Source organism: Balaenoptera physalus (assembly GCF_965194825.1).
Source record: "Balaenoptera physalus genome assembly, chromosome: 4".
In the NCBI taxonomy this organism is placed as follows: domain Eukaryota; kingdom Metazoa; phylum Chordata; class Mammalia; order Artiodactyla; family Balaenopteridae; genus Balaenoptera; species Balaenoptera physalus.
The window spans coordinates 130,817,056-130,837,897 of NC_138891.1; the positions used below are offsets into that span (position 1 = coordinate 130,817,056).

General features: G+C 37.0%; 1 protein-coding gene across 9 annotated transcripts in view; it reads right to left on the reverse strand.

Annotated features, from left to right (window-relative positions):
* GRIK1 (glutamate ionotropic receptor kainate type subunit 1) overlaps window positions 1-20,842 on the reverse strand; it is a 428,591-nt gene that overhangs the window by 38,500 nt on the left and 369,249 nt on the right. For 5 of the 9 annotated variants that reach the window (XM_082460385.1, XM_082460383.1, XM_082460388.1 and 2 more), the window contains 6 exons: window positions 19,554-19,598; window positions 14,402-14,515; window positions 12,408-12,611; window positions 11,440-11,663; window positions 6,270-6,388; window positions 1,962-2,179 (listed from right to left, as the gene is read on the reverse strand). In XM_082460385.1, coding sequence (XP_082316511.1) covers window positions 1,962-2,179; window positions 6,270-6,388; window positions 11,440-11,663; window positions 12,408-12,611; window positions 14,402-14,515; window positions 19,554-19,598 — 924 coding nt within the window. The remainder of the gene's footprint in view (window positions 1-1,961; window positions 2,180-6,269; window positions 6,389-11,439; window positions 11,664-12,407; window positions 12,612-14,401; window positions 14,516-19,553; window positions 19,599-20,842) is intronic. The other 4 variants (XM_082460382.1, XM_082460380.1, XM_082460384.1 and 1 more) reach the window with 1 other exon arrangement.

A 20,842-nucleotide genomic window follows, 5' to 3' on the forward strand; every position in this document is an offset into this window, starting at 1 on the left:
GAGTGTGCAGTTATGAGCTAGTACAGTTGCGAGATTAGCATAGAATTGTTGCAGGGAAATGCAATATCCAAGCACACCTTAATGTGGTCACTCTAGGGTCCTGCAGGAAATGTGGGAACCAGCACCCTTTATATTCAAAGGTATGTGAACAGAGACAAATCAAAATGAGATTAAAGGATACTTTGTGAATACACTGATTGTTTGCACAGTGGCGAAGTCAGATCTATGGCTTTTTCAAAGGGTAGCCTCTCCCTCTTTTATATTTATAATGTGCATCTTAGTAGTAGTAGAATCTTCTCTGCCTCTACTCACCCATTTCCCAATACTTTAAAGCTTTTTGATACTGGTGAAAGAGGTAAATCATTTTAGATATTTTTTCAGACATACTCAGTTCTACTTTGGCAGTGTCTCTCTGTCCTATATGCCTTGCAGGTAATTTTCCTGCTTTCTGACAAGTGTTGTAATGAATTAACTAGCTGGGGGTAACATGTTTCTTTACAGTACTGATTTTAGGAAAATTCAAGCTTTCAGAAAGTTGGAAAGCCATACATTTAATGTCATTTGTCCCGAAAACAACACTTGTCCAAAGAAGAAACAATCACCACACTTTATACCTTCATTAAATCAATGTCATATTTCTTAAAATAAAAAAAAAAGTTTAAAAATCATCTTTTTTTTTAACATAGAGGAAAAGAAAAATCCTAACTTTTTACATTACTCTTTTTTATAAACCTCTGGGTATAGTTTACTCCTAAAACAAGTAAGTTTTTATTTGTTTATTTATTATTATTGTTAATGTTAAACCGCATTTACTGCATAAGTAATACATATTTTGGTGAACTAATACTGTTATACAAAGAAGCTTTCCCTTTTTTTTTACCCTTAGTTTTTTGCCTCTAAATTAATACTCTTCACAAGTCAAAGTAGTCCTCTCAAACCTTGGGTGACAACTTCATTTTCAGTAATCCGGATGTGAAACGTTGACAAAGGTGTTTTTAGAGTTTATTTTGGTTACAGTTGCTGTTTTCCTTCTTTTCACATGCACAAGTACCTCTTACAAGAAGGTTCTAGCCTGGCTGTGTCATAAACCAAGTGTGTGATTTTGAGCAAATAATTTAGCTTCTGAAGGTTTGTTCTCTTCATGAGTAAGGGGAAGGGCTGAACTTCCTGATCTCTAAGGTTTTTTGTCATCTCTAAAGGTCCCTGGATCTATTAAAATCCATTTTTCCCCCATGGGAGATATAGTATCTGAGATTTGATAATAAAAGTACTACAGCTTATTCCGTAAGCAAGGTGGAAATCAGTTTCATTACTCTGGGTAAGTAATTAAAAAGACTTGAACAACAAAATGCACTTGACACTAAAAACCATATTGATTCTAACTTAACTCTCCTTTGGTGCCTCGGGAGACACTCCAGGCTATTGGAAGGCTTCAGGCTGCGCTAGGAGCACTGTCCCCATTGGTGCAAATGCAATATTAGACTGGAGTCCCCTGGGATATTTTTGGTTTTAATTTTCCAAATAAATGCCAGTATCAACACATTTACTTGTCATCTGCTCCTGTCTCATCCAGTACAGAGCAGGAAGAACAAAACAAAGATATTCAAGCATTCTGATTGTCATAATTTCAGGTTAAGTAATCTTTACTTTTGTGGCTTCTATACACGAGTGATTAATTAATGGGTATAAAGACAAGAGAAGATATTGAAGATACTGACCTGTGGATGTGAGTGTACTCAATTGGGGATAGAGGGAATGATACCTAGATGGGCACTGAAGAAGTTGTTTTATGTGACAGCTGAGGGTACCTAGGTCCCTTGTAATCAGATTTTGTCATTAGACATTTTATTTTATAAAAAAGTTGCCTAACATTTTTTGTTTTTTTTTGGACAGACTCTTATTCCACAACCTCCTCCCCTCAGTATGAGATAACTGTTGAGAATATATTGTCAGTTCCTTACCTTGAAGAAGGTCATTGTTGATCCATCTCTGACTGCCCCATATTCTATCTTGGTTTGTTTTGCCAGGTCATCTGCTGAATCAATGGGGGATTCCATTCTCTCTACTGTCAAGAAGGCAGCCAGATTGGCAGTGTAGGATGAAATGATGATTAGCGTGAAAAACCACCATATCCCTCCAACTATTCTGGTTGATAGAGCTTTGGGCATCAACTCTGATCCTGTGATGGTATTGTCAGAGTAAGAGAGTTAAACAGTTAGGAGAAAAGGGAAGACCCATGATTTGACACTAGTCTAGAGAGATAATGCATTTTTGTGACACAAAACTATAAATCTATCAAGGTTTTACTCTCTTGTGTGTAGGTGAATAGATGCATTTTTTTAGAAAATGAAGCAAAATCTAAATGATCTTTTGTCATTTATCAATGCTGCTGTTTAAAATGTGATTTATTGACATTTGAAGGTATTAAATGGTTTTAACCCTAAGATATTTTATGTTTAAAATTTATAGATAGTTTAATTGCTTAGATTTGAGTTTGTTTGCTTGTTTCTGCTGAAAAGTCAATCCCAGACTTCTGGCCTTTTCTTACTGTCTGGTATGCATCTTATTGTGTGAAATAAAATGTTCTAGGTTGTACAACTGTGAAAGCTTTGAAATGCTAACTTATTCTTATTTAATCTTAAAGAATGGGAGAGACTTTCAAAAGATTAACATATCATGTCATTTATCACATGTACTTTAATAAAACACTGGAGTTTTACAAATCAGATTAAATTGGATGCAGCCATATTTGACAGTAGATGAATCATTTTTTATTGTTTTATGTTACTTTAGAAGTTAAAATTATTTTTTTAAAGTAGATTCTTATTTAACTGAAAATAATATATTCACTGAAAAGGCACAATTTTGTCCTCAAATAAAGTACTATTTTAAAATTATACTTCAAAGACTGGCTGTTTTGCAGGTGGAAAGGGACCTTTTCTGGTAAGAACATACATTTTAGATGTTATCACATGATTCCTGATTATTTGTAAAAAGATAATATAGAGGCATTTAATGTATTTACCAAAAAAACCTTTCTCTCTTTAAGAAAGGGTACATGTGTGAAGTTTACCTACACAAAAGACAAACATCTGTGAAAACTCTTTAGCTCAAAACTTTTGATCAAACTTATGGAAGGCCATAAATCCAACAGTAGAATCAAAAGGGACAGAAGGGTATTTGCAGCACTTACCCCAATTTTATCAATTCATGGATGGAATTTTGGTTAATCTGCTTGCTTGAAATTCACCATTGGTTCTGTACTTAGCATTTCCTCCATGAAGTCAGAGGAATGATAGAGTTTATGGGACCAGTTAAAAAGTGAAAGGGAAAAACCCTAAGTTAAAAAATCCAAAGTATGAAGTTCAGCAGGTGAATTACCTGGCTTAAAGGAGTCTTTCACTATTCTGATTGGGTGTTTTGAAGTTTTGTAGTTAATGGCTTAAGATAGAAAGGGAAATTGGAGTTTATGAATCTACAAATACATGAGTTTATGCTCAAGTTTAATCTATAAACAGATACAAATATTGCTCATGAAATCAAAGCCAGCTCATGGTAAGCAGATAAAGGTTGGCAGAGTTTCTTGACTTTGAATTAGATGTATTCTTCTAAAGCTATTAGGTATCTTTGTGTTTATTTTCTTTTAATGAGGTTAAAAGATTCACTGTGGTTTTTATTTCCTTCTTTTGTTTGTTTGTTTGAATTTGGGTGTGTAATAATACTCATATTTATAACAGTTTTCATTAAATTGCCTCTAAGAATTTAGTAGAATAGTTTGTTGCTCTTGTTTTAATCTTTCAGTTTAATGGGATTTATATGCCTGTGGGGGTGTGTGTGTGTTTAATGCCCAAGTTTGTTTCATATCTTTGTACTTCATTGATCTAGCAGCCTTGTGGCAGTGTGATATTATTTTAGATTTTTCGTTGGGTATCATTAAAATACCATTTATTTCATAAAATAGCCGTGGGAAATAGGTAATATAGTTAGTAGATATATTTTCTTAGCTTATAGGTATAGATTTTCTGCTGTAAATTTATCCTTATTTTATTTGGTTGCATTTGTGAAAAGATCAGATTTTAATTTATTATTTGTATAATTATGTATTATATGGCAGTAAAACTGGACAGACGGATAACCAACTGTTGACATGTAATGATAAATTCACATCTATCACACTTTAAACTAATACATATTTATACTTTTGGATGAAATGATCTTGGAAATTAAAAATAATTTGTAGAAACCTACTCAGGTTACATTTCAAACCCTTGGTAGATGGTGTGAATTATATTTCTCAACATTTCATCTTTTTAAAAAATTTCACACAATTTTGTGACTTTCGTGACTCTCAACATTAATTTACATACTTAGAAATGACTTCGCTCAAGTAGAGATGATTTTTCTAAGTTCAGAACTCTAGAGTATGAAGTTATGAAAGTAATAAAAGTAGAATAAAACATCATTAGAAAATATTTGGGATGAGAGACAATACTTGCTGAAGTCTCTTTACTGCCTTTTATGGCAGACATGACAGCCAATCCTGATCCAGACTTTGCTCACGCTCTGTAGAAAAGAGAAAGCCTGATCATCACATTAAAAAAGAAATTAAACAAAATGATTTCCAATTGAGTACAGTGATAAGCTTCTGCTAACAAGAGCACAACAGTCAATACATAAGTTAGCTACCTGGTCCAATGCCACATGCTAAGGACAAATGCACTAACAGTCACCAGTACCTCACATTTTTACATTGCAATATTTGTTTCACCTGACAAATATTTTAAACTTCTTGAAAAACAAGCAGAGCCTGGTTGGGGTTGACTGTCACGTACCCAAGGTAGTGGTAACTAGCAGACACTGCATCCCACGGTTTGCTGTGGATGATGGGAAACTCCAAACAGGTAGAATATAAAAGAGAAATTTTAGGGGTGGGTACACTCATATGACAGAAGGCAGTCACGGTCATATGTACATGCACAGAATTGCTGTGTGCTCTATGAAACCCAAGTCTATATTTTTCTATTCTAATGGGACAGGAAGGCAAGCTATAGGGAAGGAGAGGAGTCTCTTTCACTCTTTGAAAGTAATTGTTCACAAGATAAATTCCTTAAAAACTAAATGCAGTGGTAAAGCAGTATATGCCATCTAATGAGTTTTCCTGCAGGATTTATAGTTCTGTGCTATGCTCTAAACTCATGCAAGTGATTTCTAATAAATCAGGTGCTGTGTCTACACCTATTTGGCAGTGCCTGAATAAACTACACTTAATCGCATGATGAGAGGTTTTACTCACTTTCCTCAATTATTTTGTATTTCCACACTAGAAACCCTTGCTCTCTCTCCCTGGAATTTTTAGAGACAGACTATATACATTTCGAGTAGATGATAACAACTCCCTCGTGCAAAGCCTTAGGGTTCACACCTAAGTAACAAAAATCTTTAATATATATCTTAGTTGAAATTTCCTTTGCCAATTTATTTTGCAACTTGTTGTCAAATGAGCAGATATTCCAAACACAACAGCATCTGTGACTTATGATTTTCTTAAATTAATGCATTTATCTTGAGAAGGGTTTTCTAGACCATACGTCTGGAATCAAAGCTGAGGAAAATCCACAAAAGAGTTGGATTTCTTCCAAAGGTTAAAACAACTCACTCCTCCCTCCCCACCAAAATCAAAATCTTCCAAATCATAGAAAATGTATAAAATATATTACATTTCTATGGTTTGAATTTCATTTCCCCCAACTTCTCCAGTTTACTGTTGCTATGGTTACCAACTGACAGAGATCGTATAAAGTTACTGGGAAGCTAAGATGAATCCCAGTAGGGTCTGTCAGAGTGGTAATTAGGTGACAGTTTTAGGTACTGTGAGCTATTGGAAGAATGTAAGTCAACCTAATTTTCAAAGGATTCAAACTTTAATCCTTTTCAACCTCTAACTTGTGAAGTTAAGAAAAGACTGATATCTCCACCTATGCCAATTTGTAAACAGTTTCTAAGGTAATTTATCCCTTCCTTCTCTCTAGGAAAATTTGTGTTCAGTGCTTGATAGTAAGTCTTATTTTAGATATATAGCAAAGGAGTTTCATTTCTGTCATATTTTTGTCTTTTTTATTTTTAGAACTGTCTAGGAAGTCGGGTTCTATCTTTTTGATTCCTGAGATAGTTTTTGGCCTACCCTCTATCTTCTTGGTGGAATTTACCAGCATGTGAAAGCCTGTCAGCAGACTGTGGGATGTGTGTGACAAAGATGTGCAACCTTGTACCTTGTTGCATGAGAGCTCCAACTCCAAACCAGAAACTATTTAGTAAAGTAAAATTGTTTTCCACCACGTCTGAGTCAGGATTGCATGGGTGAGGGTTATACCACTCGTAGGGTGTAAACCTGTGGTAGTTAACAGAAACAGTCTGTAAACATGAGATAAATATATGTGGCACCAGTGAAAACCTGCTGAACAATGCAGAACACCCAACAGCTAATGATGGACGCATCAAACTAAACAGTAGGCCATATTCATAAACTTACAGCTTTGGTGGGCAAAGTGCAAAGGAGACTTTAGGCATTATATTTACCAGACTTCTGAGTTCTAGGCAAAGCCCATTGGTTGTCTGGAACTGTACTCCTCAGATCTATGTCTACTAAACTGTTCTGAGTTTTCACTCATTTCCATTTTACTGAACAACTAGATGGACTGTTAAAAAGAGGGTCACTCATCCTGAGTATTTACCCTACAAAGTAGCAATGACAGTGACACACACACTGTTGCATACCAGCCACAGTATCAAGATTCTGTGTTGCTAGGTGCTGTGGAAGGCAAAAAAAGAGGGGTGACTGGACTTCAAGGGGTATCTATGGATAGAAGGTTAAAGGAGTCTATGTAGTCTAGTGATTTCATAACGCATCAAAGGAGCTGCAAGCTTGAAACAATTAATAAACAACAAGAAGGTCTGGATTGGGCTGTGTTAATGTTTTTATGATTGTATATGGAGATAAAAATCACAATCCTTAAATGAAGTGATAAAGTTCAAACTTAGAAGTATCCTGGCCCAGGCACAGGAGTTCATTAGTGTTAAGGACACAGCATGTCTCAATGGAGTGTTTTAGGTTCAGACACTCCTCTAGATTCATTTTGAATTGTTTCTAGAACTATGAATTGTGGTCATCTGATCACCAACCCTCGTTATTTAGGAAGTCAACCTTGAATAAGTAACTTAAGCTCACTGGCTTCAGTTTCCTTATTTTTAAAGAAGAGGGAATCCAGATATCTCTAGGGTGTGTTAAAATAAAAATTTGAGGAACTGAAGAGTTTTGGTTCTTCCTCTGTTTTCTAAACATCTGTCTGACCTCTACAGCCCAAGGAGCTCCCTGCTCTGTGGTTATTTTTTAGGACTATCTTTCCAAGTGGCACTTATTTTTCCAAAAAGACATTAGCAGGTGCTCTGCAAAGTGATCTGGAAATGATTAAATGCAGTAGTCCTTAGCACTGGAAGCTTTGCCATTTGCCATTGGGTCTTTTAATGCATGCAGGAGTAATGGTAAAACACCATAAAGCCAATGAGAACATATGGAATGCTCTCCAGCCATAAGGTTTCAGCAGTAAACAATAGCAGGTTGCTGACACTTGGGGAGAGTTGGTATTAAAGTGAATACATTATCTAAAGTGAAAAGCAGGGCACACTGTGAATCATGCACAAGGAACTGGGCAGACAGTTCCTCTTAATGAAAAACCATTCTTTAAACCCCCAGACACCTTCTGAAAAGTATATAGCATCTCCTGATCAAGTCTTAGGGAGACTGGGATAACAGCCTCATAGTTTATCCCCCAGTAATGGCATCTGAATCATTACTGCACCTTCTCCACAGCTGCAGGGCACACAGTGCAGGTTCCTGTGAAGCTTATGAATATAGCTTTAATTGACAATGTCATGCCAATACATTTTAATTACTGTTTCAACAATATAATTAAGTTTTGAATTTATACTCTCTTATAACCATAGTAGTTTGCTGAGCTGAAGAACTGAATACCAACATTAATGAACTTACTAATTGAAGCAGTACACAGAGTAAAGATGCCGTTACTTAAACAATATCATTGTCACTTGTACAATAATTTAAAAATATTAAGTGCAATAAATTAGGCAGATTATGCATTCAAAAGAAGGAGTTTTTCTAAACAGATCATAAAACCTGGCAACCACCAGCCCCCTGATATTCTGGCATTTCTCCCCTGTATATGCTCTGATGAATGAGATCACCACTTTTCTCTTTGGAATACCGCATCTAACTTGGTCTTTTTTCAGTATTTCATACTTTGCAGTTCTAAGTGAACAATTAATCTAATTTTCTATGGCAAAAAAGAAAACTGTCTAAACAGCAATGTGATTCTGCCTGCTCTGCAGAGATATTTTAGATTCTTTCTCTCTGGGATTCTGAGTGACTTGGGGAGTGCGTGGACTGAGGAATATTAAATAGTGATTTGATGCTGTGTTGTAAGACACTGACTTTTCATAATGCAATAGACCTACCTGTTGCCTACTGGATGTAGATATTTCAGCTTGAAATTCCTAACGCCTGCTTAAAGATAGCTAGTGTGACAGTAATGTCAGCACCAGGAAGCCTGGGAGAAAGATTAATACATGACCCACACCAATGATATTCTGAAGCTGCTATCTTCAACTGATACTGATTTTTAGTGAAATGACAGAGAAAGGGACAAATGTGCTTAGAATTTATGTTAAAATTTGCACATAGAAGAGTAGCATTATATTGAAATACAGAGGTTCATTTTGGTTTTATGTTTATATATGCCAGGCTTTTACTTGAATGGAAGATATAAAATGCTGGTCATACTGAAGATTTCTAATTAAGAGATTCTTTTTATGGCTGAGAATAGATATTGGGCTGTATCAAGAAGAGGAAGATCTATTCATCTTTTAATGGAGGAAGCTCTATTCTATCTTGTAGCATAACTGTTGGGTTTGTATTATAACTGTAGAGTTACAGTCAAAGGTTTTCTTGATTTTTCTTTGCCAGAAGCCAACTTAAAAAATGTTCATTTTAAGAAGATGAGCATAAATTATAAGATGTAATCAGACATTATATCTGGATATTTGGTCTATCTAAATTGTGTGTTCATGATGGTTGTAATTCCTTGGGATTAAATACTTTATAAAAAGTAATTTAAAAAATGTCAACCACAAAACAAAAACACTGACATGCACATGCTTTCCTTAGTTTGTCTAACTTTATAAATTCAATTCACTTCAGCAAATGGTTTGTAAGTCTCTGTCTAGTGAGAGCATTAGCCTAAATGCAGTGATGGGCTTTATTTTTCCCCTTTAAAAAGACAAGAAAGGGTATATTTCGAAAAGCAAATTCAAAAGCCTCTCTAGAGCTAAAGATGATTAGGAGGTTAGCTGTTTTTCATTTCTATTTCACTAACTTTGAATGCAAACCACTAAGGTGGTAACAGAAAGTCATTTTACATATTAGCTTATTGATGCAGAGTGACCAAGTTCAAGCTATGATGGTGGGAAGTAAAAGTGAATTGGCACATTTATTCAATCAGGATTTTGTCTTTGGGAATCACCTCCAGAATATATTTAGTGGCTTTATGATGTAGAGGTAGGAATGGATTCAAAGGTGTGGAGAAGCTGAATGTAGCTGAGAGTACAATCCCCATGATAGTGCACCTGTGCACTGCAGGGAGTTATTTTTTATATTTTTATATTTTCTATGTTTTACCACCATGCTGTTTGCAAGTTTGCATTTGATGCATGACACCTCCACTTCCCCAAGACCCAGAGTGAGAGGAAAGACAGTGAGAAGGGAGTGACAAGGAGAATAAGCTAAATAAAGAAGAGCTGGTTTATAAATGATACTTGGTGAGTAGGAATGTTGAGTGGAGAGTATTGACTAAGGGAGAAAGGAGGCTGCTTTCTTAACTGAAACAAAATGAAGTTCGAAAATGTAGGGCTCTGGTTCATCAGGAGCTTATAGAGGAACAGACAAAATGAGGAGGGGAAAACTACTGAATGCTACATTATTTTGACATATTCTAGTGGTAAAAATAAGGTCATTTAAAGGCACACTTGGTGTCAAATGTAAAAGAGTACTTTCAACCTGTATGCTTGTGAGAATTTCTGGTTGCTGTTGACATGGTTTTTTTCTTTCACTGATTTTGGTCAAGTCAGTGTGATAAATAATGTAATTACTTGCTCATCAACATTGTCTTGCCTATTCTACTCATTAGCATCACTGCTTAGACAAAGTAGTGAGCTGGGGAATATGGAAACTCACTTCTCTGTTGCCCTCTGCTGCTTGGATTGCTCTACTAGCCCTAGAATCACCCAGCAGGTGTGGGCCCCGAATAGAGGAATGGAACAACAAGCCAACACAAGAGTTCTAATTTATTGTTAGAGAGTACATCACTTTAGGGTGGTCATTTATTCAATGGCCATTCTAGGGCAGTATTCATTTCACTTACGAGACAGTAATGAAAAATGCCCCTCCAAAGGTGAGTGATTCGTCTTTGAAAATTTGATACTCAAAGCACTATCATCTTTAGTTATTTAAAGCATGGCTATTCAAACTTGATGCTATTGACATTTTGGAGTAATTCTTTGTTGTAGGGGGAGGGCTGTCCTGCACACTGTAGGATGTTTAGCTACATCCCTGGACTCTACCTACTATATACCAGTAGCATCCTCCACCCTCAGTTGTAACAATCAAAAACTATTTCCAGACATTGCCAAATGTTCCCTGGAGGATAAAATCTCTCCTAGTTGAGAACCACTGATTGAGTATTAATGTATCAAAGGATAGTATCACTCTACATACTGACAATATACTATTTTCTGAGGTAAGACACATGGAAAGAAAGCTTTGGTCATTATTTAAAAGTAATTTAATATCTGGACAAAATTTGGAAAACAGTCTAGGATTTGGTAATGGTACACTTTATGAAGTGTAGAGAACTTTGAAACATTCATTTCATATTGAACATATGTGACTCACCCACACGTGAGAGCACACAGTTATTCGCTTTTACTATGTCTGCTTTATGGATCTGTAAGACCTTTCCAAACTAGGTTATTTTACCCAGCTTTCTTTATAATTATGCCAGGGAAAGAGTTACCTGGCATTAATCAAAACCATACAGTGAACAATGACAAAGAACTAGCATGAAGAAAGATTTCTCTTAGAAATTCCTGGAGGGAAAACAAAAATTGATTAGAGAAAAAGTTACCTTTATGAATAATTAGAAGATATTCATTTATAGAGTGGCTTTTATGAGGGAGAACTTGACAGAATAGAACACCAGGCAAAACTAAAAGAATACTTTGAAGTTCTTGATCTTTGTCTACCTCTAGAGCATACAAGTCAACCTGAGACTGACATAGATCTGTTGTAAGTTTAGTAGTTCTCTAACTTACCTTGCGATCACAAAGAGTACACAACTGACTCCTAAACAGGCTAAGAGCACATACATCCAAATGTCAGGAGATAGAGGGTTGAGGAAGGAGAAGACCCCTGGATTGGTGCCATTGGGCTTGCGGTAGAGAATGCTGATGCCCAGGGTCATGAAGGGTTTGGAGAAGTCTATGACTTTTTCCCGCACGTAAGTGATGGTAAGAGGAGCCACCGCCAGATCAGCCCTCTGCAAAAGCAAGTTTGAACTTGTCACCTTAGTTGTCTACCTTCCTGGTGAATGTCTAGACTTTTCCTGGTTCTCCTGATTCCTATACTCAACTCCAAATGCTTCTCACACAAAAGCTTCTGTGCTGATTGACTCTAATATAAAAACAGTTGATTTACACAGTTATGTTTACAAAATAGTATTCATTAGCAAATAGAAACCAGACAGTGTGAAACACACACACACACGACATATATATATATATATATATATATATATGTATATATATATATATTTATATATTTATATATTTTTATATATATATTTATATACACATACATATTCTGGAACTAAATGGGGGAAAAAAACTGCAGAAGAATGTCTTTAAAAAAGGGCATGTGAGAAAAGTAAGAAATGAACAACTAGATCATAAAAGTAGTCGATGAGATTTTGCTCTGAGCTGCAAACTTCAGAACTCTTTATCTAATCTAAGAATCATTCAAGTTTATTCTTCGGTATGAAGGATGGGCCCATAAATTTTTATCCTCAGTTTTTCCTTACTTGCCCTTCTAAGTGGGGAAACTACATTGGTAGGTTGTTTTCTCCCATTTTTCAAGCTATTTTTATGATTCAAAAAATAAATAAATAAAACGTCTTCTGACTCGACTCAACCATTTTTTCTCTTTTCTTTTACTTCTTCTCATTATGCTTTTTTTTTTTTTTTTACATTTAAGACCCCTATGTAGGAGATATAGTTTTGCTTACATGATCTATAAGTTCTTTGACCATTCCATTCCACTCTCCTTTGTCATTCTGAGCTCCATATTTGCCATCAGGGACAAGTTTAACATCATAAATGAAACCCAGGATGTTTGACAATTCCTTCAATAGATCCAGGCAATATCCTTCAAATCTGTCATTTCCATACAGCGGCTTATCAGATTTCCTGTACATCACATAGGGTTCTTCCTATATGAAACAAATCACGTATGAAACCCTGTTATAATGAAAGGCAGAATTTACTTACACAAGCTCTATCAACAGCCAGAAGATATAAAATATTTGAAGATTATTTTTAAGATTTGAGAATACTAAAGAAAGTCACTTCCCCTTCTGCCTTTGCTAAACTCATCTTTTGTACATCCTCTACAAATATAGAACACTCCATATATTATTTCTCTCCCTCCTCTCTCTTTGATTGAGAGTTTTTTCCCTCCACTGCTGAGGGCAGAGCTGTGAGTGAATGGTGTCATAGAGACAATCATTTGTGAACTTTAGGTCTGGCAGAGAAGGCAGGGGACGATCTGATGTCTGGATATCTGGCATCCAGCTGTGCCCACACCCAAGCTTCTAGTGCTAGACCCACCCTCTCTCCTGGCTTTTATCTATGAGCTTCACCTACTTACAAAAGGGAAATCTAAATCAGCAAATATATTATCTTGTTCTTCAAACTTCCTGTCTACTAAATACTCTGAATATTTTAATTTTCTCATTTCTCAGCTAAATTGCATCTCAATTTCACTATTCCCTTATTACTTACATATTTTTTCTTGGTTTCATTCAGGATATCTTATTCAAAGGCCATTTCAATGTCTTCTTTTATCATCGGTTCCACTTTCTTATTTGAATGCATCTTAGAGCTCACATCTGGTAAATTCTTTGTTTATATGCTTACGTGATAAATCCCCTATCCTATGAATAATGGACATTTCCTTAAGACTACGTATCTATAATCTTATTAATTCTCATTTGACTAAATAAAAATGTATTTTATTTTATAAAATCATAATAGTTACTACATTACTGATCTGTCCTTTATGTTTAGGCTTATCCTCAAACAAACTGTTAGAAGTAGAATACTCTGTATTTCCATGAGAAGGTTGCAGAGAAAGTAGACACCAGAAAAACAAAACGGTTTTCATTTTGGATGAATAATTCTCCGAAGCTAACTGTTTCAGAAGTAAATTGGCCTGACATTATGGACTAAATCAAAACAGGAAGGTCCAAAAGTGAAGATTTTAGAGGTGGCCACTCCCTTTATTTCTTGGATTATGATAGAGCAAAGAGGGAGAATGAACAACTTGTGAGTGCACAGTTGCTAGATGGGGGCATGACAGGGGTTCCAACACAGAGTAGGAGGTACTTTTACCTGGGCTTTTGAAGAGCAGTTAATAAAGGGGCTATTTACAAAGGAATGAGCAAGACAAAGGGAAGCAACAGGGATGGTGGTGAGAATTGCAGTGGGATATAGACACCCAGGGACCAGCATAATTAGGAAGCTAGGGCTGAGGCAGAGAGGGAGGAAAGAGTGTTCCAGGAGTCCAGTGCAGTTAGTGTATGGAAGCAGGATCATTGACAGGATAGAAGCTATGGCTGTGAAAGACAGAGGTTCTGACAATACTGTTGGGAAACAGTGGAAGAAATCTCCTTGGGTCTCTTCCTCCACTTCCCTGGTCTTAGTCTCCCCTTGGTTGAAACCAACCAGCAGCCAGAGAGCAAGGGAGACCAGCTGGGTGAGGCTAGAGGGTGGAGCAAAAGAGAGCTGAGAATGGATTGGAGGTAGGAGATCTTCAGAACGATGTTGGAAGCTGATAATTCAATCTATTATAGGTACACACAAACATATGCTTCTAGTGTCCCAATTAAACATAGACATTTACAGAGAGAGTTGTTGGCATGAAAAGGATAGTTGAGGAATCCTTCAAGGTCTAGAGTAAGAGTCTGGATAAGATGCCCTGAATTCCACATGGTCAACTTACCAGAATTGTGGTGACGATGAGCGTTCGGTTGGCTAGTGAATCGGTGATATTATTGGACCTGTCTTTGTTGCCGTCTGTCATGTTAAGCCCACTGTTGGAATTCCAAATCCCAATCTACACAGAACACATTACATCAGAGGCTGCTGGCAGTCAGTGATGACATTTATGCTAAAGAGAGGTCCCTGGTACACCAGGAATAGGCACAAAAGCTCATAGTCTGGGAAGAGGACAACAGGGCATCACTGTGGAAGCTACTAAATGTGGGAAAACAAAACAATGGGAGGATGAGTGTGTAGATGGAACAGAAAATTTGTGCTATGTGGAGTGAAGTAGGGGGAGGTCCTTTTGTTTTTAATTTATTAAGTTCAATGTTCTGTTTTAAATTAAGAATTTTTAAATGAGTATTGGATTTTCTTCCAATATGTATTTGTTGAACAACTACTTATATGCCAGGGATTCTTCTAGGCATTGGAGGGCATAGCAGTGAACAAAAGAGATAAAAATTTCTGGTCTTGTGGAGCTTACATTTTATTGATACAAACATTGTGTTACCAAAGTATTACCATCGATGCCTTTAAAATTTATAAGAAATGGGATGGAGGAAGCAAGATGAATAGTGGAGAGATCGGTCATCTAAAAGGGAAAAGTAAATGGAAGAAAAAGTGTGGATGAACAGCAAACTAAGTTCTAGGCCTATTTTACTGGAGGACCCAGTGCTGGGTCAGGGTGCCTCTTGTGGACACTAGTAGTACTCTGTTCGTACCTTCCTTGTACCTCTGTTCTGGACCTTTTTCTGTTATTATCATCTGTTTACCTGTCTTGTTTGTTCACTTGACCATGAATGCCTTCAGTGAAGGTGTTCACTTTTATTGCTTATTGATCTTTCTATCTACCACAGAACCAATCATTGTGATTGGCAGTCAGTGAAACCCATTGCTCTTTTAAGAAATAATAACCCAAATTTCCTCCAGTGGCCAAGTCATTCCTGGGTTATCAGACCCTGTAGAAGTATATTGATTTGTTTTGCCTCTGGGGGCAACCTATGAAAAGAGCCTCAGAGAATTGAGCTCTTTTTCTGAAGCCTTCTGTAGGCATTTACTGCCAGCCTAGTGAGATGGCATGCAAACCTGGTTGTGGTGTGATCTTGGACAAGATACTAAACTTTCTGAGCTTTTGTTCTCTAACTATAAAATACTTTATAAGGATGCTGAGAAGATCAAATGAGTAGATGCATGTGAAAGTGTTGGTATAAGAGCTGCACAAACATTAATGAAGGACATCTGAATGACTGCCCCAGTAATTTCTTTAAGCTTGTCCTGTTATGAAAGAACTTGGAATTGTTAGTGAATTTTTTTTTGAAATTTATAAGCTGATAAAGTAAAGGAGCTATGAAAAACAGGGTCAGTTTAGGAACACCAACACTTGGACATACTCTGGGATGGACAGGGTAGACCTATGCTTGATCTCTAAATATACTCTTCCAATGGGAGGACATTGGCTAGTTGGACAGAGTATGAGCTTTCCAGATAGACTCTTGTCCAGATTCTAATTTTGCAATTTACCAGCAATGTGACCATGGGCAAGTTAATTAACCCTGCTGTGGCTCAATTTCCTCACCAGCAAAATAGAGACATTAGAGCTTTCCTGATATTTAAATAAAATTTTACCTGTGGGAATGTTAGGCTTCTTTCCTTTTCTATTTATTTACTTTGATTTACTGCCTAAATGCAGCAGCTGAAAATTCATCTAGCTTGACAAGTATTCTTTTTAGAAATATAAATTCTTTGAGGAAGTTGCAAGTACTGTATCACACATTCACACATCGGTGTGAACTATTTCAGTTTCACTGTCTTCTTTCTATACTTAATTAGACCTAGTTGGTTGGTGACATAAGAGACAAGTCTAGATAAATGGGGGTTTGGGGTAGTTTTTGCATTTGAAAGTATTTCATTCTGTCTATAGAGAGGGTACTAGAGGTAGGATTAAGCTATAGGATAACACCTTTAATAACCATTCAGTCTTTCCAGGATCAAGTGCGATGTTCATCACTTAGAATGCACGCAACACATGTCTGCGGATTAAAGAATCTTTTCTTTGTCTGGCTTTAAACCCAAGAAAAGGGGACAATTTTTTCTTTCCTCTCGTCTAACCTACTCTCACTTTTTGGGGGGCAGGGGCCCTCGCTTCCAGGAAATGTATCTCAGGCTAACCACAACTGGGAATCTATTGGTTTTCATCCAAAGCCATGCTTTAGGTTGTGAACAGTTGACTTCTAACTCTATGAAGACTGTGTTTAAATTGGGTCTTGGCTGTGCTTTTAATTAAAGCTTGACTTAGGCACTGGGGAGAATGGAACCTAATTTTTAATTAAGTATTGAAAGGTGGAGAAAATAACTCTGTTTTTAGCCAATTTGTTAAGTAATGAAATGTGTTCTCTGTAACTCATTTCTATTAATGTCAAGTGTTTAAAGGACCTATACTAATATTTGCAAATGGCAGTGTTGAATGGCCTTGCAACATCACTCCCTTTTAAAATACAAACTTGAAATCGTAGACAAATACACCCCACAGCTTAACATCTGGCTTTTTTTCTTTTATTAACCTCACTAAAAGTGTGGAAGGTCAGATATCATTGCTGATGTAGTTCTAATCAAATGAGTCCCAAAGTCCCATTCAGTGTAAACTTTCCTCCATAAAATAAGAAAAAGGAGATTATTTTTTCCCACTATCTGTGTAACAGAAGTTTCCTCAAATCTAGACTAAAAGAGTTTCAAAATATAGTAACGATCAGGCTATTCCTGGGAAGTGGACAGTTTGGAGTTTGGAGTACATATGGAATTTGAATGACCTCAGCCTTCTATTTTCAAACCTTTTAATCAGCAAAGCAGTAGAGTGCGTGTGTGTGTGAGAGTGCGTGTGTGTGTGTTTGTGCTTGTGTGCATGCGTGTGTGTGTCTTTTAAACTTAAGTTGTCCACTGACTTTACCTGTTAATTGAAGTAAATGAACACGTGAATGAACGTCTCTTTCTGAAAAAGCAAGATCCCATGATTCATGTGTATTGCAGGGAGGGACACAGTTACCCAGATGCCAGGGTGTTTAGCATTTCAGTCCTGTTCTCCTACCTTGGAGGAGGGCTTCCAGGAAGCAGAACCTCAGTTTTCAAACTGTAGCAAAAGCAGTCAGCAGCAATTCACCAGTGAGAAGTAGTGGACGGTGGACCAATTATTTGTGGGGAGGAACACTCAAAAGCTAAATTGTCTGGCTCTGCCTTCTTTCACTTTGTAAACTGGCATGAGGGAGCAGCCATTTATTATCTCAGACAACAGAGGGAAGCATTTGAAAATGAGTGCCCAAATGCCATTAAGCAAACTTTTTTAAAAGAGGTAATGCAACAAAAAGATGCTCAGAGAGTGACTAACATCTATCTCCCAAACCTGGTATGTGATTCACATAAACTCAAAATCCAAAATTGCAGAGTGAAATAATCGAGCATCTAGGGGAAAAAAAAAGTATATCTGTTTCTTATATCATGAGCTTTATGAACACATATTTTTAGTGATGGGTTTTGTAAAGACTGCCGTATCCGTCTTTTGGAAAGAATTTCAGGCAGACTATTCTCTACTGAAAAACGTCAGAGTGCAGAGAAGAGCTTTTGGAATTTGAAGGCAATGGGGGTGAATCTTCCTCTTGTAAGATGGAGTCTTGTAGGGAAAGGCCAATGTGTTTTTTGGGTCTCCATAGGTCTCATGTGCTAGCACTCAGGTTACTGTAAATTGTTGACGAGCAGGCATAACACAAAACAGCACACCACAGTGTATACAACTTGCAAAGTGGGCAACGATAGGTCAGCAGGAAGGAAGAGGCACAGCAGCATGGAGGAAGGAGGAAAGCCAAGAAGTGCAACCCTGGGAAGTGGGGGTGATTATTGCAGTTTAGTGACCAATAAAGGACATTCCCCTCCTCTGAGTAAAATTTCAGGGCTTGGATTTCATTCCCTAGGATATTTGGTTTGAATTAATTCAACATTGCATAAAGTGCCTGGAGTCTCAAGCTGGATTAGTGTAATAAGCTTCTTTCTGGGTGTCAGTTAGGTTCATCTACTTATTAGCAGAGAAGAGATGGGATTGCCTTCCCTGTGCCTTTGGTAGCCTGATTCACTGAAGATTAAAACAAGGTTATTAAACCTGTGCTTTTTTAAACTTAAAAGCAGGACATTTTGGAGCTCATCTGAGTACTACCAAAAGGGAGACAAGGTTTTTGACGGCAGGGAGAAACTGTTTACACTTTCTGTGACTTAACTAATAATTCCAAAGATGAAAGTGAACCTGACAAAACTGTTAAAGTTGAACAGTAATTTAAGGTCCATTTGTCAATCAACAAATAGTTTAGCAAGTGGTTTTAGAGAGAGAGAGAATGAAAGACAATGTTTGCATATCACTGGGACACTTTCCTGATCCGAATGTTTGTAATGTCTAACATTTGCTTCTATAATAAATCTGTGCACATTCTTTGACAACATGATACTAGGTGTTATGATTTGCAAGATAATCTCATTTCCCTTTCAAAACCTCTAATGTTTTTGTCCTCTGGAAACTGGGGTTCTAAAACAAATTGCAAAACAATATGCATTGACAAATTTTGTTTTACTGCATAAAAAAAGATAGTATGTAAGAAAAGGGAATTTCTAAAAATGGCTCATATTTTGTGGTGGTGACACTGAAGGAGATGTCCCAGCCCTTCTGAGCCTTAGCCTATCTGACTAGTCTGATGGATCAAATCTATTGTTTTTATGCCCCTTAGAGAAAAATATTTAGTGATTCAAGAAAGAATATCAATGGCCCAGTGTCTGCTTCTGTTTCAGTTACCTGCTTTCAGTCCTAACACGGACTGAGTCTACCCAGGAGAAACAAAAATAATCTAGGGGGAAATATTTAATCCATCATTATTTAATCCATCTCAAGCCTGTTTCCATTCACAGGCAATGTTGTTGAGAGACAACATATTCAATCATCCCCATTCTCCCTTTATATGTAATATCGCCTCTAAACTGCAATTGGAGAGCTACTGGTCTAGGAAAGCTGGAAGGATGCAGGTTTTTCCTTTGGTATTCCCCCCCGCCAGATTTCCTGCAGTTTTTGTCTGTGTACAAACCTTCTTCCACACTTTATATAAGTGTTTAGACACTTCGCCAGCAACCTTGGTTTTCGGAGGGAAAGATAAAAATAGCACTTAATTAAAATGGAGCATGGAAGCCAAAAGGTATCATGGTGTGTAAGTGTTCACAGCATTACATTTCCCACCCATTATTGGGAATCTTGCATCTTAATTCAATATAAAGCCTGAGAATAGGTACAGTAAAGAGATGAACCAAGTACTGAGTCCCACAGAAGTTACTTCTACTAGGTGGTGCAACCTGATTTTCACTTTTCCTTTTGCACACCAAAAAAATGTCTTAAAGTTCTTTTGAATATGCACATCTATGCTGCAGAGTTAAAAGGTCTTCATCATTCCTTAAGAAGACATGTTAAAGACATTTATAACCAGATTAGTCAATCGACCAACACACACACACACACACACACACACACACACACACACACACATTATTCCTTAGTGAGAAGAAGGTGTACGTAATGACTTATTCTTTGATTAGGGGTTTCTGCGTATTAGAAACTTGAGTGGAACTGAGAAAATAGGCTTTTTCTAACAACTTTCCCTATGGACCCTGCAAAAGGCTGACATGAAAAGATTGGCCATTTCCTCCATTGACGCCTGAGAAGGATAGGTTGGCTTCCCCCATTGCTTTAAGGTTCAATCAGCCTTCTCAGGAATTGAGCCCAAGTCACCTGAAGAAAGAAATGTTATTGCAAACAATGAAGAGATAAAGAAACAAATTGAGAAAACACTTTCATCTAATTCGATTTTGCCTTTGTTGGAAAAGCACCAATAGAATGTGCATAATATTGACGTGTATAAATAGCTGCAAAAACATAACAATAGCTTCATCTATTGCATCACACATCTGAGCCAAAAAGATGTTTCTTTAACAGCTTTTCTTCCCTCTTCAGTTCTGTACATTAAATGGAGTGGAGAGGGAGAGAGAAGCATGTATAGAGAAGCAGACATTTTCTTTAAAAAAAACATTATAGGCTTTTAGTCCATAACAATATTATTTTCTTTCCTTGTGTTCCCTGTAGCCCAAATTCCACATCCAGTATGGAGGCTAGGTTGATGGCTTGTGCTCTGTCAGAGCATGTTAACCTAACAGACGAGGAAATCAGAGTGAAGAAGCCTGAGAGAGAGAGAGAGAGAGAGAGACAGAGAGACAGAGAGACAGAGAGACAGAGGAAGAGAGAGGCAGAGAGACAGAGACAGAGAGAGAAAGAGGAAGAGAGGAGATGAAGAGAGAGGGCATTTTTAAAAGGGGAAACCTGAGTGAC